Raw genomic sequence first — 22,883 nt, 5'->3', positions numbered from 1 at the left:
TCATGGAGAAGCTCTGGCATCCTGACGTTTACCTCTTTGAGTGGAGTTTAAAGGCAATAGCTGCTTAGAATTGCGCAATGTTGAAGCTTAAGGAAGCATTAGCTACCATTTGGAATTCCCCATGTGGCAGTAAAGGAATTCAAAGTCCAGAGAAGAAAAATAATGGCCCACACTAGTTAGAAACAAACCAGGGTGATGAGACACATCAGAACAGAAGTCCCAAGCAAGCCTAAACTTGGACTTGTCACAACTCTGTTAGTCTTCCTTTTCAGCTTTCAGTTGCAGCTTTCAGCAGACTCTCTACCCAAATATCCCAATTGTGTCTCTATGAGGTCCTTATACTATGGGCAGTTAAGTTAGGTAAAAATTAATAGGCAGTCAGACAGGGTTAGGCCCTTGAGGGAGTCAGTGCTGAAGATGAGAACACATCACAACTGTGGCTCATCTGTTGGAGGCCACGCCTGAAGATAAAGATGCAATGACCAGGCCAACATGCCTCCCCAAGGGATAAACAATAACTTGAGACTGTACTGTGATTGGTATTACCTGGTCCAAGAAGTCCAAATAGACATCAGTCACCCAGGTGAGTTACCTGAACATCCAGACCCATCTCTTTCCAAAAATGCCTTTGTTCTTTCCATGTACCCTTGCTACATGACCTGCTTCCCTATCGGATAAATATTAGCTAAGTGGCTACACTTGTAATCCTATAGGTTGATTATAGTTTGACCTATGTTGTACCCATATTTGTGACTTTGCTGTATAAATCACCCAACAGAGGGTCTCAGCAGAACCCACGTCTGGGACTCCTCCTGTCTCTCAGGACCTCTCAATAAACCGTTCCTACTCTTAACCTCTTTTGTCCTTTGGAATTCATTCTTCAATTTCAGGGGAAACAAACTTGGCACATCTGACATCTAGCAGGTTGGGAGTTATATTTCTATATTACTTATACTGCAGGGTCATGTGGGTAGAATTTCACTTACAGAAGCTTTGATTATCCACATGGGTGGCGTTTTCATCCATATGTACTGTGAACCCCACAGCTTTGTTTATGGGATTTCACAGCCTGATAGTCAAGTACTATTTTTGGTGGCACTAGACTAAGAGATCTGGTGGTAAACAATGAAGTGAAACTAATTTAGCAACTCGAAGACATGTACAACATGTAGAAACTCAAACACAGTTTTGGAGCTGAAACCCAGGGCTTTGCTGTTTATAGGGCAGCAATTTCTACGTGGTGATCTTTTATTCAAATTGTAACCATCAGTTGTAGGGTTAGGGCTTTCATAATGGGTCAGCAACTCCTGGGTGATCACAGTGGGTTTTACTGAAGGATGTTAAATGGCCTCACTTTTGTTCAGCAAGCATGACCATATCCATGGTGAGGGAAATAGGTAAAGGGTACTTTTTCCTGATGTACAAATATTATAACATGTTAAGTGGGAGTACAGTTGGACAAGAACTCTACTGCAGTAACAAACTACTGCTGGTATCCAGTCTTCCAACTGGACCCTTATAAGTAAGGTTCAGTAGAAGCAGCTTGAGGCATTGTTAACTGCCTCTGCCATTAAGGTAGAGATCCCTTAGTTTCCCCATATGAACCTTTCTTTAGTGAAATGTAAGTTGGTCCTCCCTCTTGCCAAATAATATAGTGTTCCCAAATAGGAAAACAAGACAGAGCAAAACAAAAGCCAAGTTCTTTGCTGGTAACCACATCCCACTGACAAGGGCTTTTGTGATGGGTATGTATGAGCTACATTTTGCAACAGCAGATGGCACCATCTTATTTTGTAGCCAACCTGTTGACTGCGGATCTTTAAAATCAGTATGTGAAAACATCTTACATTCCAAAACCAAATTACAGTAATACCTCGGTTCATGAACGTTTCTGTTTGCAAATAATTTGGTACACAAAAGTATTTGGCAAAATTTTGCTTCTATTCACAAACTTCACATTCCATGACAAACACAACCCATAGCTACAACCATCTTCCCCACACAAACACAAACACAACTATCTTCCCTAAAATCACAAAACAAATTAAGTTCATAAATTGAGGCACCACTGTAATGTATGCTGGTGTGTCATTTACTGGGAACATGTGATATCACTGATTACCTACATGTCAAACCTTCCAAGAAGTTATTACCATACTGGAAAACAGCATTTTGAAGGCAACTTCAAATAAGGTAATATTGAATGTATGCAATAAATCATTTATTTTGATTATAATTTCCTTTATTAATAGAAAATCAGTTTCTCCCCATCCCTATCAAATAAATATAAAACATTTTGAAGAGTTTGGATTTGAAGAGGCATCATATTATTGGCTTGTCCAGCAATAGCCACATCACGCTTAATTCCAGGAAGATGATTCTGCCAGCTTTGTGTTCTTTCAGCATATACATAAAACCCAGAGCAGAATGCTTGTTTTGATCTATAAAGGGCCAGATAGTAAATATTTTAAGCTTTGCCGGCCATAAAGTATCTGTTGCAATCACTCAGCCCTGCTGCTACTGTGGAAAAGCGCTATAGACAATTCTTAAATGAATTGACAAGGCTATTTTAAATTAAACTTTATTTACAAAAATAGAGAGCTGGACTTGTCTCTTGGGCTTTAATGCACAAGCCCTTGGTATAGATTGATTCTTGGAAGAGTTTATGTCAGCATACAATGAAACGCAGGTAGTTGGGTCAATTTATAAAAACTGCAACATCAAGCAATGGTACTTGACAACATTTATACAAACCTTTGATATACAAATTTGCCTGTCATTGGGATAACATTGGCTCCTGGCAGTAGTTGTGTGGAGTTCTCTGCCCTAATGTAGGTATTTGCTGGATCCCAGAACAAATTGTGAGGAGCTCATGAGTCAAACCCAAGGGCAGCTTGTTTTCTGCAATTATTCTTACACATCAAGCTAAACCTTTACAAGTGAGAAAATTTTAAAAATGCAAAGGCTTTAAAAATTCTTCAGTTAGTTAATTACCTTGAATATGAGAAGATATTTAAATTTTTTTTTTTTGGAACTGGGGATCGAACTCAGGATCTTGTGCTTGCAAGGCAGGTGTGGCACCACTGAGCCAAATCCATGACCCCAAGATATTTAAACTTTTATTGCCAGCTTTCAAAACACACTTGCCACCTTCAAGGATTATTAGTGACAGTGTTTCCTGGGGAAGAGAAGAAGGGAGTAGAGATGGCTTTTATGGGACCAAAGACGCAGATTTAGGCTCATAATTCTAGGGTAAAAGCCGAACACTTTTCCTGAATCAACAAAGCAGAATTGTGATTCCTGTGTTCTATCATCATAGTAGAGAGAAAAACAAAACTTTTTGGTCAGCCAACCTGAGTTCAAACCCTAGCATTACCACTTGTTAGTTGTATACTCTTGGGTTAAATGACTTAATGTCTTAGGGCAGTGGTGGTGGACCTATGTCACACATGCTGCAGTAGGTTATTTGTATCACTGAGAACTCTAAAAGATTCACCATCACTGTCTTAGGGCCTTAAATGCTTCATATAATAAGTGAATTTTTTCATGCAGATGAAAGGTTTTAACAGATTAGTATCATACATTACATAAATATTATAATATAAAAACAAAACTATGCTTTGGTCACAGTTGGTACCTAAAATCTTTGCCTCTCTTTGCCACCTCAGGTTCATGTTTACGTGGTATAAACACTATAACCTATCTTCTTTCTTCTTTATCTGGTTGATATGCATGAAAATTTATTTACAACCTTGAGCTTCTGATCACAGAACAGAATTTGGGCTCAGAAAATTAAAATATGGCCACAGCTCTCTCACTCATGTACTTTGGAACTATGGAAAATCACAGACCCAGATAGTTGAAAGGGATTTTTATATCTTCTTGCAAATTTTAATCAAGTCTATGGCTTTTTCCATCTGTAAAATGAAATAATCTGTAGAACAAACACATATCTAAAAATAACATGAGCAACTTCAAAATAAATTTAAAAAAACAATGAATTTGGTTGCTAAGGGAAACAGATTCTGCAGCTTTGGAGCAGTAGTAAATTAAAACATCTTAAGCCACTTTAAGTAATTAGTTTTCTGTGATTAAGAGAGCAAGTAGAGACCTCAGAACATTTCAGTTGTTTATAACTAAGGCCTGTTCTGCCTACCTACATTTACCCCTCTCCCCAATGTGCTTAGATATATGATTTATAATAAAGTACACAATTTATTAATTTTCACGCGTGTATATACCTGTGAAACCATGGACACAAAAAGATGCTCCATTTATCCATTACCTCGTGGGGGCTCACTGATTGCTCTGGTAACTAGGAGATGTTCTTGGCTGAGCCCAGGGATGACAGAGCTCCTGAAATGTGCAGTCGTGCACAAAGAGTGCCTCATCCCTTTGCTAAACCCATGAAGAAACGAAGTCCACTGAAGACACTGACGCAAGATCAATGTAAGTTTCTTCTACTTTCATGTAAGCACAAGATTTTTAAACAAGAAATATAGTGTTTGCTGAAATTCTTGACCTGAATTAAATTATTGTCAATTGATAGTTAAAAGCTGTAAGCACTCTAAAAGGAAGGATGCATTTAAACTGTGAGAGTGGATGTGTCTAAATAATGGGAGTCAGCAAGTCCCTCCTCACCCCATGGTCAATCTGCTGCTGCTGGATGGCAGAATAGAGAATGAAGCCACAAGTTTAGAACTTTGGCTTCCTGCTCCTAAAGACAAGGGGAAAGTGTTAATTCTCTCTCTTTCTCTCCATCTCTTTCTCTCTTTTCTTTCATTCTTTCTTTTTTGTGGTACTGCAGGTGAAATCCAGGGCCTCTTGCATGCTAGGCAAAGGCTCTACCACTGAATTATATTATCAGCCCTTTTATTTTGGGACAGAATCTTATTAAACTTGTATATGCAAATACTATACCATTTTTTTTTGTACCTGGGATAGAATATACCATTTTATAAAATGGACTGGAGCATTGCTTGCATTTTGGTGTCCTCAGGAGTCTTGGATCCAATCCACTGTAGATACTGAAGGACAACTATACTCAGAAAATGCTTTCAAGTTCCTAACTGATGAGGATCTTTCTGCAGCAGTTCTGGAAATCCTTTTTCGTGAGTGACTTAGTGGCACTATTGTGGCTGTCTCCATGTCCTGAATTGATTCAAATGTTTACCTTTCATAGTCATTTTGACTTTGGGGAAGAGCCAGAAGTTACATGGTGCCAGATCTAGTGAGTAAGATGGATGAGGACACACTGTAATTAATGCTTTTATGATCTTCTCTTTCCTTTGGATGGGACTCAATAGCATCACTGTATTTTTGATCACACTTTATAAAGACACTCACAAAAGAAGACTTCCTGAACTGCTTCACAAAGTGTCAAGAATGATGGGATAAATGTGTTCAAAGCGAGGGGGGGTATTTTGAGGGGAGATTAATGGTAATATGTATTTTACTGTCATAGATTTTGAAATTTAAACATTCACTATATGTTTCAATTACTCCTTGTAGTTGCTAATAGATGTAATTTTGATATTTAAGATATCAATTTAAAATCATTTGACATTTGATGTCTACCAGAAAGATTATCAGTCTAAAAAGTGAAATAATATACAAGGCTAGTGGTTCTCAAACTTATATGTGCTTAGAATCTACTTGCTATTTAAACAGATTTCTGGGTTGGTCCCACTTATAGAACGGCTTAGTCCCACTGACAGAGCTGCCTAGGGTCGAGCCCAAGAACCTGCATGTCTTGTAAGTTCCCAGTGATGTTGATGCTGCAGTTCTGAGGACCTTATACTTGGGCCTTGCGTTTCCCAAGGGCCTGTCATGCTGACTGGATGCTGACAATAGAAGAGATGAGCAAGGAGCACCTGGTCCTTTTGGGAGCACCTTTGTGTAAGGAAGGAGCACCCCACCTTCGGCTGGAACTGCCCATGAAACCCTGAACTCACTGTTGGCATCTTCCCACTACAGTCCTTCATGCCTCTTGTTCATTATAGCCAAAGGGAAAAAAAATAAGGTTCAAATGTCTGGGTACCGGACCTAGAAGACCATGAGAGCTAGAACATCTTACAGACACATTTGTAGGAATGATGAAGCTGAAAAGGCATACCAAAAGATGATAATGAACTCATGAGCTCAAGGCTTTCAAGAGAAACAAATGTCATTAATGTACCTTTTCTTGGAATAAGTAGGCTGTTAAAAACAAACACAGAGAAAATTTCCAATTACAGAAAGAAGAGCAGCTCCACAAGCAAGGACTGCCTTCTCAGCTTTGGGGCTCTTCATTATTTGTCTGAATCTCTTTCCCACCACTGCCAGAGGATCATCGAGAAGCAAACTTGAAAACTTTGCATGGCCCAACTATTCTTTAGCGAAGGGCATTTAAAGTAAAAACTAAGCTATCTGGGTTCATAGCTGATTTTTTAAATTTATGGGGTTCTTTAAGACTATGTGGGGAATTACTGAAAGGTAAGTGACGCCAAAACAAAGAGATACATGTGCACCTATCATTCTCCCCAAGATTAAAAAATCAAGGCAATGAGAGCACCCGAGGTAAGAGAGACACCCCAGCCATTCTCATCCAGCTCATTAATACCTAACAAAAATGGCTTATTTTGAAGAGAAATAATTATTGTAAATATAAATGTGTCTGAAAAGTTAATCCTCATAGCCCTAAAGACAAAATGATTTCTCCCAAGTCTCCAAATGGAATACCTTCACTTTTATTTTGTAATCAATTTTCTTTGAAAAATCCTGTTAATTATAGAAACATTTCCAGTTTAATTATATTGCTTTTTTATCTCTTCCATACTAAGGTGGTAATGATTTTTTAAATTTTTACTCATTTTATTGAGGTAAAATACACACAGCATAGCTATACTTTAAGGATACAATTTTGGGGCACTAAGAACATTTGTATTGCTGTATAATCATCACCACTATCCACATGCAGATGTATTTGTTTTGAAACAACTCATTTTTTTTTTTCCTCCCCAGACTGATATGAGCTAGAAGCAACATGTATGGGTAACTCTGGTGTTTTTGCTAACAAGGCGTCAAAACAGAAGGCTTCTTGTGTGTTTTTCTGGAGGAAAGTTAAGTCATCAGAAAAGAGGACTTAAAGACTGAGGTCAGGAGGAAGGTCCAATTGTCATCCTACCTATCCATTCTTTTAAGTTACGAATAGCAAAACATGGTACCACCTGCTACTTTGTGAAAACCTCCTTTCTCTAAATTCATGGGAGACATTATTCTGTGATCACCACACCTTTTCCCACTGAATCGCAAAATCTTTCTCCATGTGGTCTACCATGCATTCATCACAACTAATTACAACTGGTCACAGAAGAATTCCACTTACCATCTCCAAATAAAAAATGCAAGCCATTCTGTTGCGACAAGAAGGAGCATATGGCAGAGACAACATATATAGCAGTACATGCAAATGTGCACATGGTAGAAAAGTCCGTCAACGTGGGGATGTCATAATGAAGTTTTTTTAGTATGGAAATGGTCAAAAATACAAATGTTTTTACCTGGGTAGGAACACACTTTCCACCACATAAAAGTCTTGCATGAGAACATCTCGTTCTGGCTTGGAAGTGAGATTCCCCACTGTGTATCCTATTCCCAGCTGAATAGCACCTTTAATAGCAGATGATGCAGTCTGCAAAGAAAAAGAGGGTCTCCATGTTAGTCTCCACAGTCGTGGTCTTGTTCAATATTGCAAACAGCAAAACATTTTCCTTTTTGTTCTTACGCAACAAGGAGGTTGGGGCATGGAAAATGATAGGTTGTTCCAAGTATGAGGGATTAACTCGGGGCTTGCACATGCTAGGCAAGCACTTACTACTGAGCCACATTCCCAGTTCCACTAAGTTGCTACTTTTGATAGAGGATCTATTTCAACTGTGAGGATTTTTTGGTTGTTTCTAAGATCACATTAGAATCCAAAATAGCCATCTTTCCTTTAATAAGAGCATAGAAACTTGGTGGAACACTTTCAATATATAGCTTTATAATTTCTACCTAAAGATAAATTTTTCACATCATATTTTAAAAAACAGAATTTTTATAACATACCTATGGATCAGGAAGATTATTTTTTTCCCCTAAGAAACGAGAGAGCAAAACACAATTGGGTCCTTTGCTGTATGCCCAAAATTTAATCTGGAAATTGCACCCGTCTTGCCAAAGACCCATAATCAAAACTTCCTACACTGACCTGTGATAAAACTAGCACAAGGACAGTAGTATTTCCAATTTACTACTTTCCCAACATTATGCATAATTAAATTGATAGAGTGTCAGCTCGGAGAATAACGACCATGTGTATAAGTAAGTGTATGTACACATGTAGTAATACACATGTATGTTAGTAGACATAATAGAATAACTCAATTTAGGAATATTAGAAATGTTTTTTGGTACCAGGAATCAAACTTAGGGCCTCATGCTTGCCAGGCAGGTGCTGTGCCACTGAGCTACATCCTGGCCCTAGAATGTATTCTTAATGGTGAAAGTATGTCATACTTTTAATGCCTTGTAGTGCCTGATGGAGTGGCATGTACTGAGTGGGCACAAATAAATACTTAAGTCAGTGATTCTTTTTTCTTTTTTTTTTTTGGTACCAGGGATTGAACTTACAACCTTGTGCTTGAGAGGCAGATGTGATGCCACTGAGCTAAATCCCCAGCCAAAGTCAGTGGTTCTTAACTAGAGATGTTTGGCCACATCTGAAAACATTTGGTGTGCAGTACTACTCGCTTTCAGTGGATAAAAGGAGTTATGTTAATAATTATGTTACAATGCACAGGATGGCTCTCGCCACAAAGAATTATCCAGCTTCAAATTTCATTAGTGCAAAGGTTGGGGAACCCAGAGTTAAGTAAATATAATAAATATCATCCACTTTATAGAAAAAAATACTTTCTTTTTGAACTATTAGTTGCACTTACCAAATCCAAGACCTCCTACTTCCCTTCATGCTGTATTCTTTATCTCTCCCTGCTTTCAACATCAAAGAACACTTCTTGAAAAATTTACTTCACTTGATTTCTAGAATAGGACACAGTCCTGGGATCACTTCTAGCTTTTCTGATAGTCTCTCTTGTCATTTCTTCACTAATTCCTCATATTCTACTTGCTATAACTACAAGAAGCCTAAAAATTTGATCCTTAATTATCTGGGTAATCATTCTTAATGGCTTCAAATGCTGTCTATGCATCTGACTCAGATTTTTTTCAATCTGTTTGGATGCTGTTCTGTAGTCATATATGTAGTATGTACAGAAGCAGACCAATATCTTATACTCTCTCCACTGCACTTTCAAGATCAGCTTTCTCTCTTCAGGCACCTTCAGTCACCCAAGCTTGAACCCCAAACAGACCCCATGGTAGCACAGGGCTGGGTCCCTAAAATCAACTGGTTGACTTTGTCTGAAATGGCCATGCTCAGTCAGGACTGATCAAGCATCTCTAAATGCAGCTACCTAGTACAACCATATTCCCATGGTTATCATTCAATTACTTTGCTCATGGGTCTGAAAACACTATGTAACCTTTAGCCTGAAGACAGCTACCTCCAGCCTTGACCCCGCAGAAAGTAGAAAATGTCTTGATTGGGGCTGGGGATTTAGCTCAGTGGTTCTGGCGCCTGCCATGCAAGCACAAGGTCCCGAGTTCTATCCCGGGTACCCCCCCCCCCAAAAGAAAGAAAACGTCTTGATATCGTTCTCTTTTTACGTCCCTTCTTTCTTAACATCCTATGGTAGCAAAATATAAAAGATTGTGGTTAAGTGCATCTAATGCTTTAAACAAAGGTTGCTATTTTCATACTCCCTCTCCGACTTCTGCAATGAAGTGGATTTCCTTCATTTTAACCCTAAATAAAAATTCAAAAGACATTCTTTCCCATCCATCAGTCTGGGTGGGTAATGCACAAGATACAGTATTAGCACTTTTCAGAGGACTCAGCACGCCAAAACATTCTGTGCCAGTCCTATCAACAGACTCACATGCTCTCAAAGTGCTTTGCTCTCCCTGATCCCCCATCCCTCACTTTGCTTTCTGGGACTACCTGTATTTCTGCTTAGCTCATGCAAGCACAGTGTTAATAGCTGTTTAACACTTCTTGGGGTGGAACAGGCTGTCAAACAGATTATCCAATTCTTTGTTGGCCCCATCGTGGCAACAGAAGGCAGTGAAGATTGTGGGCAGTCTGCACCTGTTGTTCTCAGACTTTGGGGAACAAGAGAATCACTGGGGATGCTCCTCAATAGTTCATGTCCCTAGGATGATTCAAAAGGTCTGCAGCAAGGCCAAATAACTTTCTCTTGCTCTAAGGAACACTGGGAAAAAAACCCCACTTTTTCTTATATTATAAGATTAAGTTTTGAATTCCTGATAGAATAAGATTTTGGAAAGGACTCCTTGATACTTGTTTAGTTAAACCAAAACTACAGACTTGCAACCATATTATTTTCCTTTTAGGCTCCTAAAAATTCAAGTGCTTGAACGGAAGAAATAACAGAAGTAGTAATAAAGTTAATCACTGTTGATCAACTAATGTATGCCAGGCACTTGATATATGGATGACACCAATTATAATCATAATCTGTCACAATCACAGCCCATAGTTGTATGCTTGTTAAATGGCAAGCGTTGTTCTCAGTGCTTTCTGGTTACCTTATCAGTGATGGCAAATGTTGTAGGTCTCGATGATAATAAATAGCTAGCGGTGGCATGTGTGTCACAGGTCCGCCCCCACTCATGTCCTCACCATGACCTGGTGAGGTAGATACTACAGGCTGTGTGGCCCTAATCTGAAAACTTGAAATTCAAATTCATCCAAAATCTGAAACTTTTTGAGTACTGTTGACATGATGCCACTAGTGGAAAATTCTATACCTCACCTCACGTGATGGGTCACAATCAAAACACAGGTGCGCAACACAGTTTATTCAGCATTTCCAAGGGGGAAAAAGACTCAGCTATGTCAGTGTGATGTACAAACTTTGTTTCACACACAAAATCATTAAAATACTGTGTAAAGTGATTATCGGATTATAAAGTTTCCATACATATATATGCATATATTCCAAAATTAAAACAAAACAAAACAAAACCCTGAAATCCAAAACATGTGTGGTTCCAAGAATTTGGGGAAGGGATCCTCACCCTGCATTACTATCCCCATGTTACTGGCTCAGGAAGGTTGGCAACTTCTACAAGGTCGTTGACTGCTGAAGAGGTAGAGCTGGGAATCACACCCAGGGGGACTGATGCTATAAAGTACAATGTGCTACCTTCAACTACCGGGTTTCTTTTTTTTTTGGTACCGGGAATCGAACTTGGGACCTTGCACTTGCAGGGCAAGTGGCAGAACCACTGAGCTAAATCCCTGGCCCCCTAACTACAGGATTTCTTAACTCACTTAATCCTCATAAGGATCTAAAGCATGGTGATAATTATTTTCAGTTTACAGGTAGGGACTTTATATCAACAAGATTAGAGGACTTGCACAAGTCACGCTGCTGCTGTGTCACAGTCTGACTCCCAGGCCCAGGTTGCTTCCACATCTGTTTTTTTAAAAAATCAGCCAAGAATCAAAGTTGGAAGTTCTCATTTAAGTCTGGGTGTCTGACATCAGCACAGGAAGAAGCTCTGAGAGAACCATTTCTTTTGAAAGAACGGGGATAAAATATTTTATTTGCTTCTAATCATACCCAAGCAAGGGTAAGCCAAAGAAAAACTCATAAAGCTCTCAGTAAATCAGAACAAGCACTATCATTGACATCACTAGTGGTAACATGGTGAGTTATTAACAGAAGGTGATATTTTGCAGCCCAAGTAGAGATGACTCCTCAAAGCTTCCTCTTCCTCATCTCTGCATAAAAAGTAAATGCTTTATCATGGATGCACTGGAGTATAATTACATAGCATCCTGTCTGCTTCATGGAAATGTCTGATGATATTCATTCTGGCCCTGGTTTCACAAGACACTGGCAGAAAAGGCCTCAGTCACCTGATATGTTCCAATTAGATATCAACCCTGGCCTAATGTTGAGCAAGATGTGCTTTAAAACTATGAAGAAACATTTTGAAATGCTACCTGGAGAATCTCTGATTAGCAAATCAGTAAATTGAGATAGTGACAAAGAACATTCTGTGTGAAGTGTTGGTGGCTGCTGTTCCAGAACCAACTGTTCTTCCCTGCAAAATCTAGGTCCCCAGGGGCTCCCTTTCTCTGAGACCAACAGATGAGCACCAAGGCTGCAGTGAAATGATGCTTTGCACATACTGTGATCCTCCTCTGATTCCCTCTGCAGGCTTTGCAAAAGGTCCTGGGACATAGCTATTCCCCCTTATAACTCCAAGGGGGTACTTTTGGCTCCACTAGGTTTAATAAGCATCTAATGCAGATCCCTGTTAAACAGTCTATTTTACATTCAGGTCTTCACAAGGACTAAGGAGAGGTGCTATATTGCCTGGACACTAGAAAAATCACTGAAGCATGTGAGACTTGGAAAAGACAGAACCATACAATCCCATAAAGGCAAACTACAAACATTTACTGCCATAGCTCTTCTTTACTCACCAAGCATGTACAGGTATGATGGTAACACTAAGAGGAAAAAGAATGTCAGCTTGCACTTGAGTCATATGTGATAGCTTTCAAAGCATCATCTCTTGAGGATTGCATTTGATTATCACAGCTGTTACACAGGACTCAACAATGCCCACTGCACAGGTGGCTCTGGGAAACTACGTTGATTTAAATCCCTTGGCTAGTGTGTGCTACAGCTAGGAATCATACTCTGAGAAGCCTTTGAGAAGGCTCTCAGCTCAGTTCTTAACTTCCCCGAGTTTTCTCTGCCAGGGATGGGTTTGATAGAAGATGGAAGCACTCAAACAATGAGGCAATGATGAAGGCTATAACAACAAGACTAAAAGTCTATGTCAACCCATTATTAGGGAAGCAATGATGCTGACCACAATGAGGCTTTAATGATCTTCCACCGGTTACAGGAAACTGCTTCCTATAGCACACCATCTATCAAATTAGCTCACTTAATATGCCGTCTGATACCACTTGCCTCAACAGGAAGTACCGAAACATTTCATGTCCACAGCAGTTCTTCTGCTAAGGTTATCCGAACTAATTATGGGATTGCAGCCAATATACAGTCAGAGTGATTAGTTTCAAAAGTATGTATCTGATCATGTTACTACCTTGCTTGAAAACCTCTAAGGCCCCTAATGAGTCCTCAGCACTCTCATCACAGGACTAGGTCCAAACCTTCAGGAACTTGACCCCGGAAGCCTGCCTTTTAATGTCTTCTCCTTCCTCCATGCACCACACCCCTCATCAAATATTAAAAAAGATAACACAACTATTGCATACTCTGTCCTTGAACAAGCTGATTTCACAAGTCTGTGGACCCCTTAATGACTGTATATGAATTTCTGCTTGTGTATATTTCTATAGTGCTTTCTTTTTTTTAGATGGCCTATTTCCCCCAAATCACAAATCTAAAGAGTCTAATAAGAGATGTTCCTTTATCCTGTGCTTTATACCAATCCATTACAAAATGTGGTCCTAACCAGCGTGATGGCACATGTCTCTAATTCCAGCACTGGGAGGCCGAGACAGGAGGATCACAAGTTTGAGCCTAGCCTGGGTAGCTTAGCAACTTAACAAGACTTTATCTCAAAATAAATAAATAAATAAATAAATAAATAAATAAAAAGGGATGGGGATGCAGTTCAGTACAAAGGCTCTGGGTTCAACTGCCAGTACTGCCACACACACGCACACACATACACAAAAGCGATTCAGTCACATCTCTTAGCAGCATGAGGGCAATTTGTGTCTGAGTAGGGAAAAGCCTCTATGAAGACAGACACAGACTTCCTATTAGTCCCAAGGAGAGAATGAAGAAACAAGAATCTAGGATATATCTCAAAACACTGGTTACAGGATTCTGGTATTGAGACAGTTTGTGGGTAGGTAAGGCTACTGCCTTCTGAAAGCAAGTGGAAACATCTCTTGGCTCTGGGTTCTCCACCTCATTTCTCCAGTTACTCCTAACATTAATTTTCTATTTCACTATAATAAGGTGCTGCAAACTTAGTCACTTAACATGAGGTTTCAGCAAGGGCTAGGGGAGAATGTATTTCCTTGTCTTTTCAAACTTCTGGGGTTGACTTGTATTCCTTGATTTTGGACCCTTCCTCAATTTACAAAGTCAATGCAGGTTTCAAGTCTCAATCTCAGCCTCTCTCTCTCTCTCTCTCTCTCTCTCATCTCTTTTTCTAACTCTGACCTTTCTGCTTCCCTTTAGTAAGAACCTGATAATCCAGGACCATCGCTCCATCTCAGAATCTTTTAACTACATCATACCTGCAAGGTCCCTTTGCCATGTAAGCTAACACATCCACAGGTTCCAGGAATTAGGATATGGACGTCCTTAGGGCCCCATTACTCTGAGGACTGTACTCCTCTATTTCAGGCCCAAACTCAGAATTTTCCCAAGTCTTGCCCAGGCAGAGTGAAGAGCTCCTCTCAGTACTTCATTCAGTCAGATGCTTTTCACTATCCAGATCTGAGAACTTGCCATGATCTGGGCATTATGCTAGGCACTGGGGAAAGCATGAACCAGAAACAGGAAGCAATTCTTGTTTCATAGGAGTTTCTAGTCTAGTAGGGGAAAAATATTAAACAAAGATAGACCTAAGTACATAAGGACGGACTGCAGTCAGTGACAGAAAGAACAGGGTGATGTGACTGAGGCCAGGAGGGTAGAGATCCACTTAAGTCTGCAGGGGTCAATACAAGGAATGTTCTAAGCTGAGACTTAAAAGGAGGGAATGGGCCAGTTAGCTGGACATGCCACCAAAGACTGGCTGTGTGCCCACCATGTTTCAGGTGCTGTTTGGCAAATTTAGAACCCAGAAGGACCCTGAACAGACTCCTTGTCCACAGAGAATTGATGTGCTGAAGTAGTGTGTGTGGTGTGGAAAGACAGCACCACATCAGCAGGCTGGGGTGCTGATTTTCAAGACTAGAGAAGCAAAAGGAAAGAAGGGATAGGAAAAATGCTGAGAAATGGAAAAAATGGAAATAAAGTCTTTGTAAATAGGGAAGGGTGGAGGGGGTGAAGGGAGGGCTAGGAATTGGGAAAAAATAAGAACCAAGATGCATTATGTAAAGGTACAATTTCCAATGAGAAATGTAATTGTGTTGTGTACCTAAAATGTACCAATAAAATAATTTAATTAAAAAAAAAAAGAATAGAGAAGCAGCAAGGTCTAAGGGCCTGAGAACAAACCATTATGGGTAAATTGGGGTGTGCAACAGGGAGAACAATGGAGTTGGAGGCTGGAAAGAAAGGATGGATGTAGATCTGGGTCTTACAAGTATCTTAAAGGTTTTGTGTTTTTCAGTTATATTGACGAACAGATTATGAAGGTTTTTATGCTAGGATGTGGCACTTTAATTTGAAAAGGACTACTCACTGCTTTGTGGAAAACAGATGGGAGAGGATAGAGAAAAGAAAGTGACAGAAAAGAAAAAGGGAGTTGAGTGGTTCATATGGAGAAGGGTGATGAATGAGAAGACAGATGGAGTTAAATTTGAGACATATTTCAGAGGAAGATAGATAAGATTTTCTATGAGCTAGAAATAATGGAGAAAAAGGTACCAGCAATGCCTCCTGGTATTTCCTTCAAACAACTCAGAGAATTGGGGCTGCTTTATTGAGTTGAGGAGAACTGAAGGAGGAATACACTGGGGAGGGGGAGATTAAGAATTCCACTAGAAATACATCCAAGGCTGGATCTTAGGCTAGAGGTCTGGGCTAGAGTTGTTGGATCATTCACTGCTTTGAAAATCCAGAGGCTGGAGGAGGAAACCCAGAGAGAGAGAACATCAGAAAAGGTCCCACAGCAAAATCCACACATAGGGCAGTGGGAAGAAACTCCGGAAAACACATGTGAGTGGAAACAAGGAAAGAGAATTTGAAGGAGAGTGACCACATGCTAAACAAGTGGCTCCTTCGTTTGAGAATACGAGTGCTACAACATGATGGAATATCAGATGCTCTAGGTTAAGTTCTCTACTTTCTCATTCCTGTCGTGATTCATATGTAAGCCTAAATCTAGATTTAGAATATCTGGCAAAATTATTTTAATATCTAGTTAAATGATGCCATTATTCAAACTATATTTTAAAATGTTACACTTAAAAAGCAGGAAGTGAAACATAAAATAAAATTTGAGAAATAAAAACCCAGAAGTGTATATATACACATATCCACAAAGGAAAAGAAGGAAATATACCAGAATATACTATTATCTCTGGATTGTGTAATATTACTACCTTCAAGTTTTGTACTTCCTGAATTTTCTAAATTATTTTTGTTACATATAGGAAAGAAAATATCCTCCAATGAGTATATTTTTACTATGTTTATGAATACATTTTAAGGGCTGAGAAGTTATGTCTGGGATTTGCTCATCTTTTTATTTTGTTCTTTGAGGTCAAGACATTGATGCCAGAAACCCAAGAAGCTGTCATGTTGTCATAAGGCATCAGCATAAACAACTTTATTTTTTCTACCACTGTTCCTCTAAATATATTCTGGGGTTATATGTTCCTCCTGTTCTAGGGTGAAATTTAGGGTGGATCTGTGACCTGCCTGGTGACTCCTAGGATAAAAGGTCCTCAGTTCACGTCTAGTCTCAGATCTGTCAAATGTCTTCACGTAGAGTCCAGCTTCATAATACAAAAATTCAAATATACTTTCAGCAGCCACCTTCCCCTCTCCAGTTTCTGGGGCACAAGCAGGAAGGGGTGGGGACGTCTCTTTTCTGATGATTCCGGTAAGGAGGAGGGAAGGAGCAGAAAGAGCTGACTTGAGAAGCAAAGGGTAAGATGTCCCCTGTCTCAGAAGCCTTACAGCTGTTTCTTCTCTCCCTCCTCCTACCTTTGATCATCTGTGGAAATGAATCCAAATTCCTTGCTCAGCCTTCGAAATTCTCTACAATCTTACTCCTATCAATGGTATCTGTTACAATAAATACAACTTCAAATACTAAGTGCTAGAAAAAACATAGCCACAAAAGTTAGTGTCTTGCTTCAACAGAAGTTAATTTTTCAATTGGGCATTGCACACAGCGGGTGACCCTGAATGTCTGCTTTCCTCTGTCAGGTGATGACACAGGGAGCCTGTCTCCTGCATTCTTAGGGCTCTGCTATCTACCGGGCCTCAGATCCGATGAACCGATACAGCAAGAGGGAGCAGAGAAGGAAAGTCCACCTCTTATCAGACACCCTGCACTGTCACATACCTTTACCAAGAATTAGGGGCCAGGGATTTAGCTCAGTGGTTCAGCTGCCTGCCTCGCAAGTGCAAGGACGCGAGTTCAATCCCCGGTACCAAAAAAACAAAAAAAAAACCATTTGGGGGCCGGGGATTTAGCTCAGTGGTTCTGCCGCCTGCCTCACAAGCACAAGGACCCAAGTTCGATCCCTAGTACCAAAAAAAAAAAAAAAAAAAAAAAAAAAAAAAAAATAGTACAGGCTCCAGCTCTGGGCTCCAGGAGCCACCTAAAGGGCTTCTTCACCTTCTGGCTTATTGTGGGTTTTGCCAGTGGGCCTCCCTGACAGAAAACTGCAAGATCAGGATGTTTTGTTTTGGGGTGTTTTTTTTTTGGTACCATGGATCGAACTCAGGACCTTGTGCTTGCAAGGCAGGCGCGGTGCCACTGAGCTAAAGATCCCCGGCCCAAGATCAGGATGTTTCCTTCTACTTGCCCATCCTCTGGGCTAATCCTGGATGGATATACGCTTCTGAAGCCTACAGCTCTTTTCTTATGGGTTTCTCCATGTTTCCTATTTTGGGTTCTAGAGACCACAGCATTCTCTTTTCTTGTCTGGGCTAAGGGAGATAACAAGTTATATTGTGGCTCAAGACACCGTTTTGTTTGTTTGTTTGGTTTTGTTTTTTCAAGATACTGTCTAACCCTTGTGGTTTCCCTGCGCTTCTCCCTCAGTTTTCCAAATACAATAGTGTCTTTCTTAAAATACCATACCATCAAGTGTCCCGACTTGAATGTGCCATCCATTTACCATCTAGATCTTCCAGGTAAAGACCAGCTTACAGTTCACCAGCAAAAACACATGGTCCAGTGTAGAGGCAGTGAGGGATAGATATGCAGGTGTTTTCTGGCTCCAGCTATGCTTTGGAAAAAGAAGCCTAAGTTCCTGTGGACAGTTTGCTGTTTTGATCATAAGCCAGGGATCCTCTTGTCTCTATTTTCCAACTTAAGCCAAACAATTCCACTTAAACTTGCCTTGTTATTCCTGGTCTCTGGATGCCTGGATCTCCAGGCCCTTAATGTTACCCTTCTTCATTCTCTTCTTGGTATCCAACCTACTCCACCGGATCAAGTCCCTCCATATAGTCTCATATAGATACGATCACTCCCTTCCCCCAGTACAAGTAATCCATACTCGACTTAAAGGTATTCTGTTACTTTCAGGGCTGTTAACTGCTTTTCTGATACAATTTCTGCAGCCTTCTACATTTTCCAAAATCAGAACAGTGGAGCCCATCTTAATGACTTCCTCCTGTACCTGCCCAGTCACTCCATGTGGTGAAAGTGCCTTGTAACAAGGTCATTCTGACACACTAGGCACTAAGCACCCTTGGCAGAAGCCCAAGACAAATCTACTTTATATTTAATTCTCCTCTTCTACTAAGCAGCCTCTTAACAAGAACCTAATGTATTCACTTGTGTGATGGAAGATTTGTTTCTCAAAATTTGATAGAAGAGGCAGAACAAAAGAGGAGGTGTTTCACAATTTCTCTTAAGTCATCTTCACCTTATTTATGTGATTGTCAGGGAAACACATTCTTTTATTGGAAAGGAAAAGCATATGAAGCAAATACTTCTCATTAACAGAAAAATACCATCTCTTAAGTATTCATAATACAGCAGTGGCAAATTATGCACACTTAATTGCCCTTAAAAGAGATACGCCAGGGCCAGAGATTTAGCTCAGTGGTTTCATCGCCTGCTGTGCAAGAGCAAGGAACCAAGTTCGATCTGCGGTACCAGAAAAAATAAAACAACAAAAAAAAGCAAAAGAGATATGCCATCAACCACAAATGAAATTCTTAATTTAGGACAGAAAGCATTATGAATGCTTCTTTATTAGTCTTTTAGATATATTAGTTTAAAGGCATTCAACATAAATATGACACAGGAGAACATCCTTACCACCATTCCCACACACTAGGGAAGAAAATTTCACTTGTTTATGTACTCACATAAAAACAGTATTTGTTTGATACAAATGCAAATTTAGATTCAATAGAAAAAATAAGAAAGGATCCATTTTTCAACCTTTGTTTCTTAGAATCCAACAAGATCAAATTTCACATACTCTCAAGAGTTAGATTTCTCCGGGAAGGAGTTGTCAGTTTTAAAGGTAAAACATTACATCACGGCTAAGTACTGTTTTGGGGGAAATAATGCAAATGTTTATGGCAGATGTTACTAGCTGTCCTCAGCACTTATTCTTCTTTAATTAGCATTTGCTCAGTGAAGGTTGACTGTGCCCTCAGGGGACATCTGGTAGTCTCTGGAAATAATTTTGGTTGTTACAATTGGGGAATGCTACTGGTATCTTTTGGATACCAGGCAAACATCCTACCATGCACAGGACAGCCCCACAACAAAGAACCCTCACTAACATCATCCATCACTAATGTCAATAAGGGTAAGAAATCTGTAACAGAAATACATAGCATAGTAATATAAATATTAATTGAGCATTTTGCCTGGTTCTCTTGTTGTTAGGTGTATTCACATAATTTAATTTTCTGGCCACTGAGATGTGAGAGAAAACAATACGCCCAGCTGCCAGGTCATACCTTTCACAGGAAGGGGTCTGTCTTCTACACATGTCATGGTTAGAGATGATACAATCTTTCTTGATCTTGTTTGGAAAATGTACATTGAGAAGAGCAGAAAATAGGGTAGAAACCTGGGCACTTGATTATTCTGCAGAGGCAAGTGAACTACCTCTCCTACTACTTGAGAGAGAAATAAACATCCATCTGGCTTAAATCACAGTCATTCAGTCATTGTCTGTCTGTCTCGTCTGTCTGTCTGTCTGTCTCTACAGTACTGGGGATTGAACCCAGGGGCTTTGCACTAAGCTACATCCATTTTGAGACACAGTGTTGCTAAGTCACTAAATTCCCTGGGCAGGACTGAAACTTTCAATCCTGACTCAGCCTCCCAGAGTGCTGGGATTACAGGTGTGTGTTACCATACCCAGCCTGTTCTTGTTTCACACATAACTGAACCTATATTCTAAACACTTATTACCTATGAGTCCATAACCAAATGTTCTTTATGTAAAAAATGATAGATTGAAAATTACCTCATGTTGAGAAAGAAATGTTCATATAGATAGCATTGCTTAATTTAGAAATTAGATTAGTCCATGCTCCCTGAGAAAATGTTAAACAATTCTTAACTACAGAAAGTAAGGTATAGATGTTATCCCCTCTCTCTTGTTCTCCAGGGTTAACTACAGCAGGGTTCCCCAACCCTTAGTACTGTCTGTGGCCTGTTAAGAACTCTGCCAAACAGTAGGAGATGAGCACTGGGTGAGCAAGGAAGCTTCATCTGTTGTTATAGCTGCTCCCTATAGCTTGTCTGAGCTCCACTTCTGGTCAGATCAACAGTGTTCTTAGATTCTCACAGGAGCAGGAGCCCTACTGTGAACAGTATATTCCAGGGATTTAGGTTGTGGGTTCTTTATGAGATTGTAATGATCTAAGTGAGCTGAGGTGGTGATACTAGCATTGGGGAGAGGCTGCAATAACAGATTAACATTAGTGGAAAAGTTTGACTGCTCAGAGACCATAATAATCAATTGCTTGCAGATTCATATCAAACACTATCTGGGAGTGGTAAGTGACAGGTTGCATTTTCTGGCAAGCTTTCTAGTGCCAAGTGAGTTGAAGTACTTCAGTTGTTCAGCTACATCTAGTGGCAGGCTTTAAATCAGAATCTGACACTTACTTTAGTCCATGCATGTCCCATTCATTATTTTATTCACCACTTCTATCTGTACTTTTTCCTGCACTGTGAACTTCTCTCAGTCACAATATTGGTAAGCCCACGAGGTCACCCTAGCCAAAATGAGTGAAGAACAAGTATCACTGGAGAATTTCTTTGAAAAGATGAGAAAGACCCAATGATGAGAGAGCAGAAGACTCTAAGACTGCCAACAAAAAAGAGAGCTGTACTTAAAAGAAAATATCAAAAGTCCTACTTGAATTGCAGGTTCATTGCAACAGGTGATTCATATTGCCCAAGTCTACTTTGTACAATATGTAGGGACTGGCTATCCAATAAAGTCATGAAACCTTCAAAACTGCTCTACCACATGGAAACCAAGCACCCTACATTAAAAGAAAAGCCTTCCGAACCTCTCAAAAGAAAAACATGCGAACATGAAGAACAGAAGAAATTATTGAAGGCCGTTACCCCATCAAATGTGTCTACACTGAGAGCATCATTCTTCATGGCTAACTACATTGCTAAAGCTAAGAAGCCCTTTACTGTTGATGAAGAGTTGATCCAGCCTGCTGCTAAGGACATTTGTCATGAACTTTTAGGAGAGGCTACAGTTCAAAAGGTAGCATGTGTTCCCATTTCAGCTAGCAACATAACTAGGGAAACTGATGAAATAGCAGAGGATATTAAGGCACGATTGTTAGGATTAATAAGTCACTGTGGTATGCAATCCATGTTGACAAGTCTACTGATGCTTGACAAGGCAACACTGCTTGTTTATGTTTTATATATTTTTCAGGAGGCTGTGCATGGGGATATGCGATGTGCATGTTTGTTGCCAATCAATACCAGTTACAGAATTATTCAAATCTTTGAATGATCACCCATCAGGACAACTGAATTGGTCATTTTGTGTCAATATATGCAGACACAAAACAGCTGCCATGACTGGATGGCTTTCTGGTTTCATTACTCAAGTCAAAGAGGTCACTCCTGAATGTGAATCTACACACTGTATCATCTGTAGGGAAATACTGCTAAGTGAAAACTGTCACCTGAATTTAACAGTGTTCTACAGAATGTGATTGGAATTACCAAACACATTAATGTACATGCCCTTAAATCATGTCGGTTTGTGCAGCCTGTAAGGACATGGATACAGAACACATGTTTTCTCTTAGGCACAGAAGTTAGATGGCTTCTAAAGGTATAATACTGGCCAGAGTTTTTGAGTTTTGACAGCCACTCCAGAGGTTTTTCTTTTACAAAAAGTCACCACTGGCAGCACATTTTTGTAACACAGAATGGATTGCAAAACAGCCTGCTCAAGGAATTCACTCTATCACTTCAGAGTAGAACCACAACTGTGTTCAAGTGGATAGGTGAAGTGAATGCATTCAAAGCCAAACTGGAATTATGACGGTGATGAGTGAACATTAGAATTTTTGACATGTGTCAAACATTAGCAGAGATTTTGAAAGAGACTGAGCTAGGACCCTTTTTTATTCCAGCTGGTGCATGATCACCTGTCTCACCTTTTAAAAGAGTTTGAGCATTATTTCCTAATCACAAAAGACTCCAAAACTTGGAAAGAATGGATCTGTGACCCATTTGTGAATAAGCCAGGTGAATCAACTTTGTGTTAGAAGAGGATCAACTGCTTGAGACAGCAAATGATGATAGCCTTAAATGTACATTTGTGACAGTTTCAAATCTCTGTATGTTCTGAATTGAAGTCAAGGCAAACAATCCTGAAACTGCCAAAAAAGCAGTGA

The 22,883-nt window shown here is 39.8% G+C and overlaps 1 protein-coding gene across 7 annotated transcripts in view; it reads right to left on the bottom strand.

Moving 5' to 3' along the window:
* Nucleotides 1-22,883, bottom strand: part of Pip5k1b (phosphatidylinositol-4-phosphate 5-kinase type 1 beta) — a 331,992-nt gene that overhangs the window by 156,159 nt on the left and 152,950 nt on the right. For all 7 annotated transcript variants that reach the window (XM_004838187.4, XM_021252743.2, XM_021252744.2 and 4 more), the window contains one exon: nucleotides 7,542-7,672. In XM_004838187.4, the coding sequence (XP_004838244.2) occupies nucleotides 7,542-7,672 (131 nt within the window). The remainder of the gene's footprint in view (nucleotides 1-7,541; nucleotides 7,673-22,883) is intronic.

This window comes from Heterocephalus glaber, unplaced genomic scaffold (assembly GCF_053883595.1).
Source record: "Heterocephalus glaber isolate CG9 unplaced genomic scaffold, H.glaber_assembly_v1.0 deba00001481, whole genome shotgun sequence".
Lineage (NCBI taxonomy): Eukaryota > Metazoa > Chordata > Mammalia > Rodentia > Bathyergidae > Heterocephalus > Heterocephalus glaber.
Note: the sequence above shows the minus strand (reverse complement) of the source record. Positions and strands in the feature narration are given on the sequence as shown.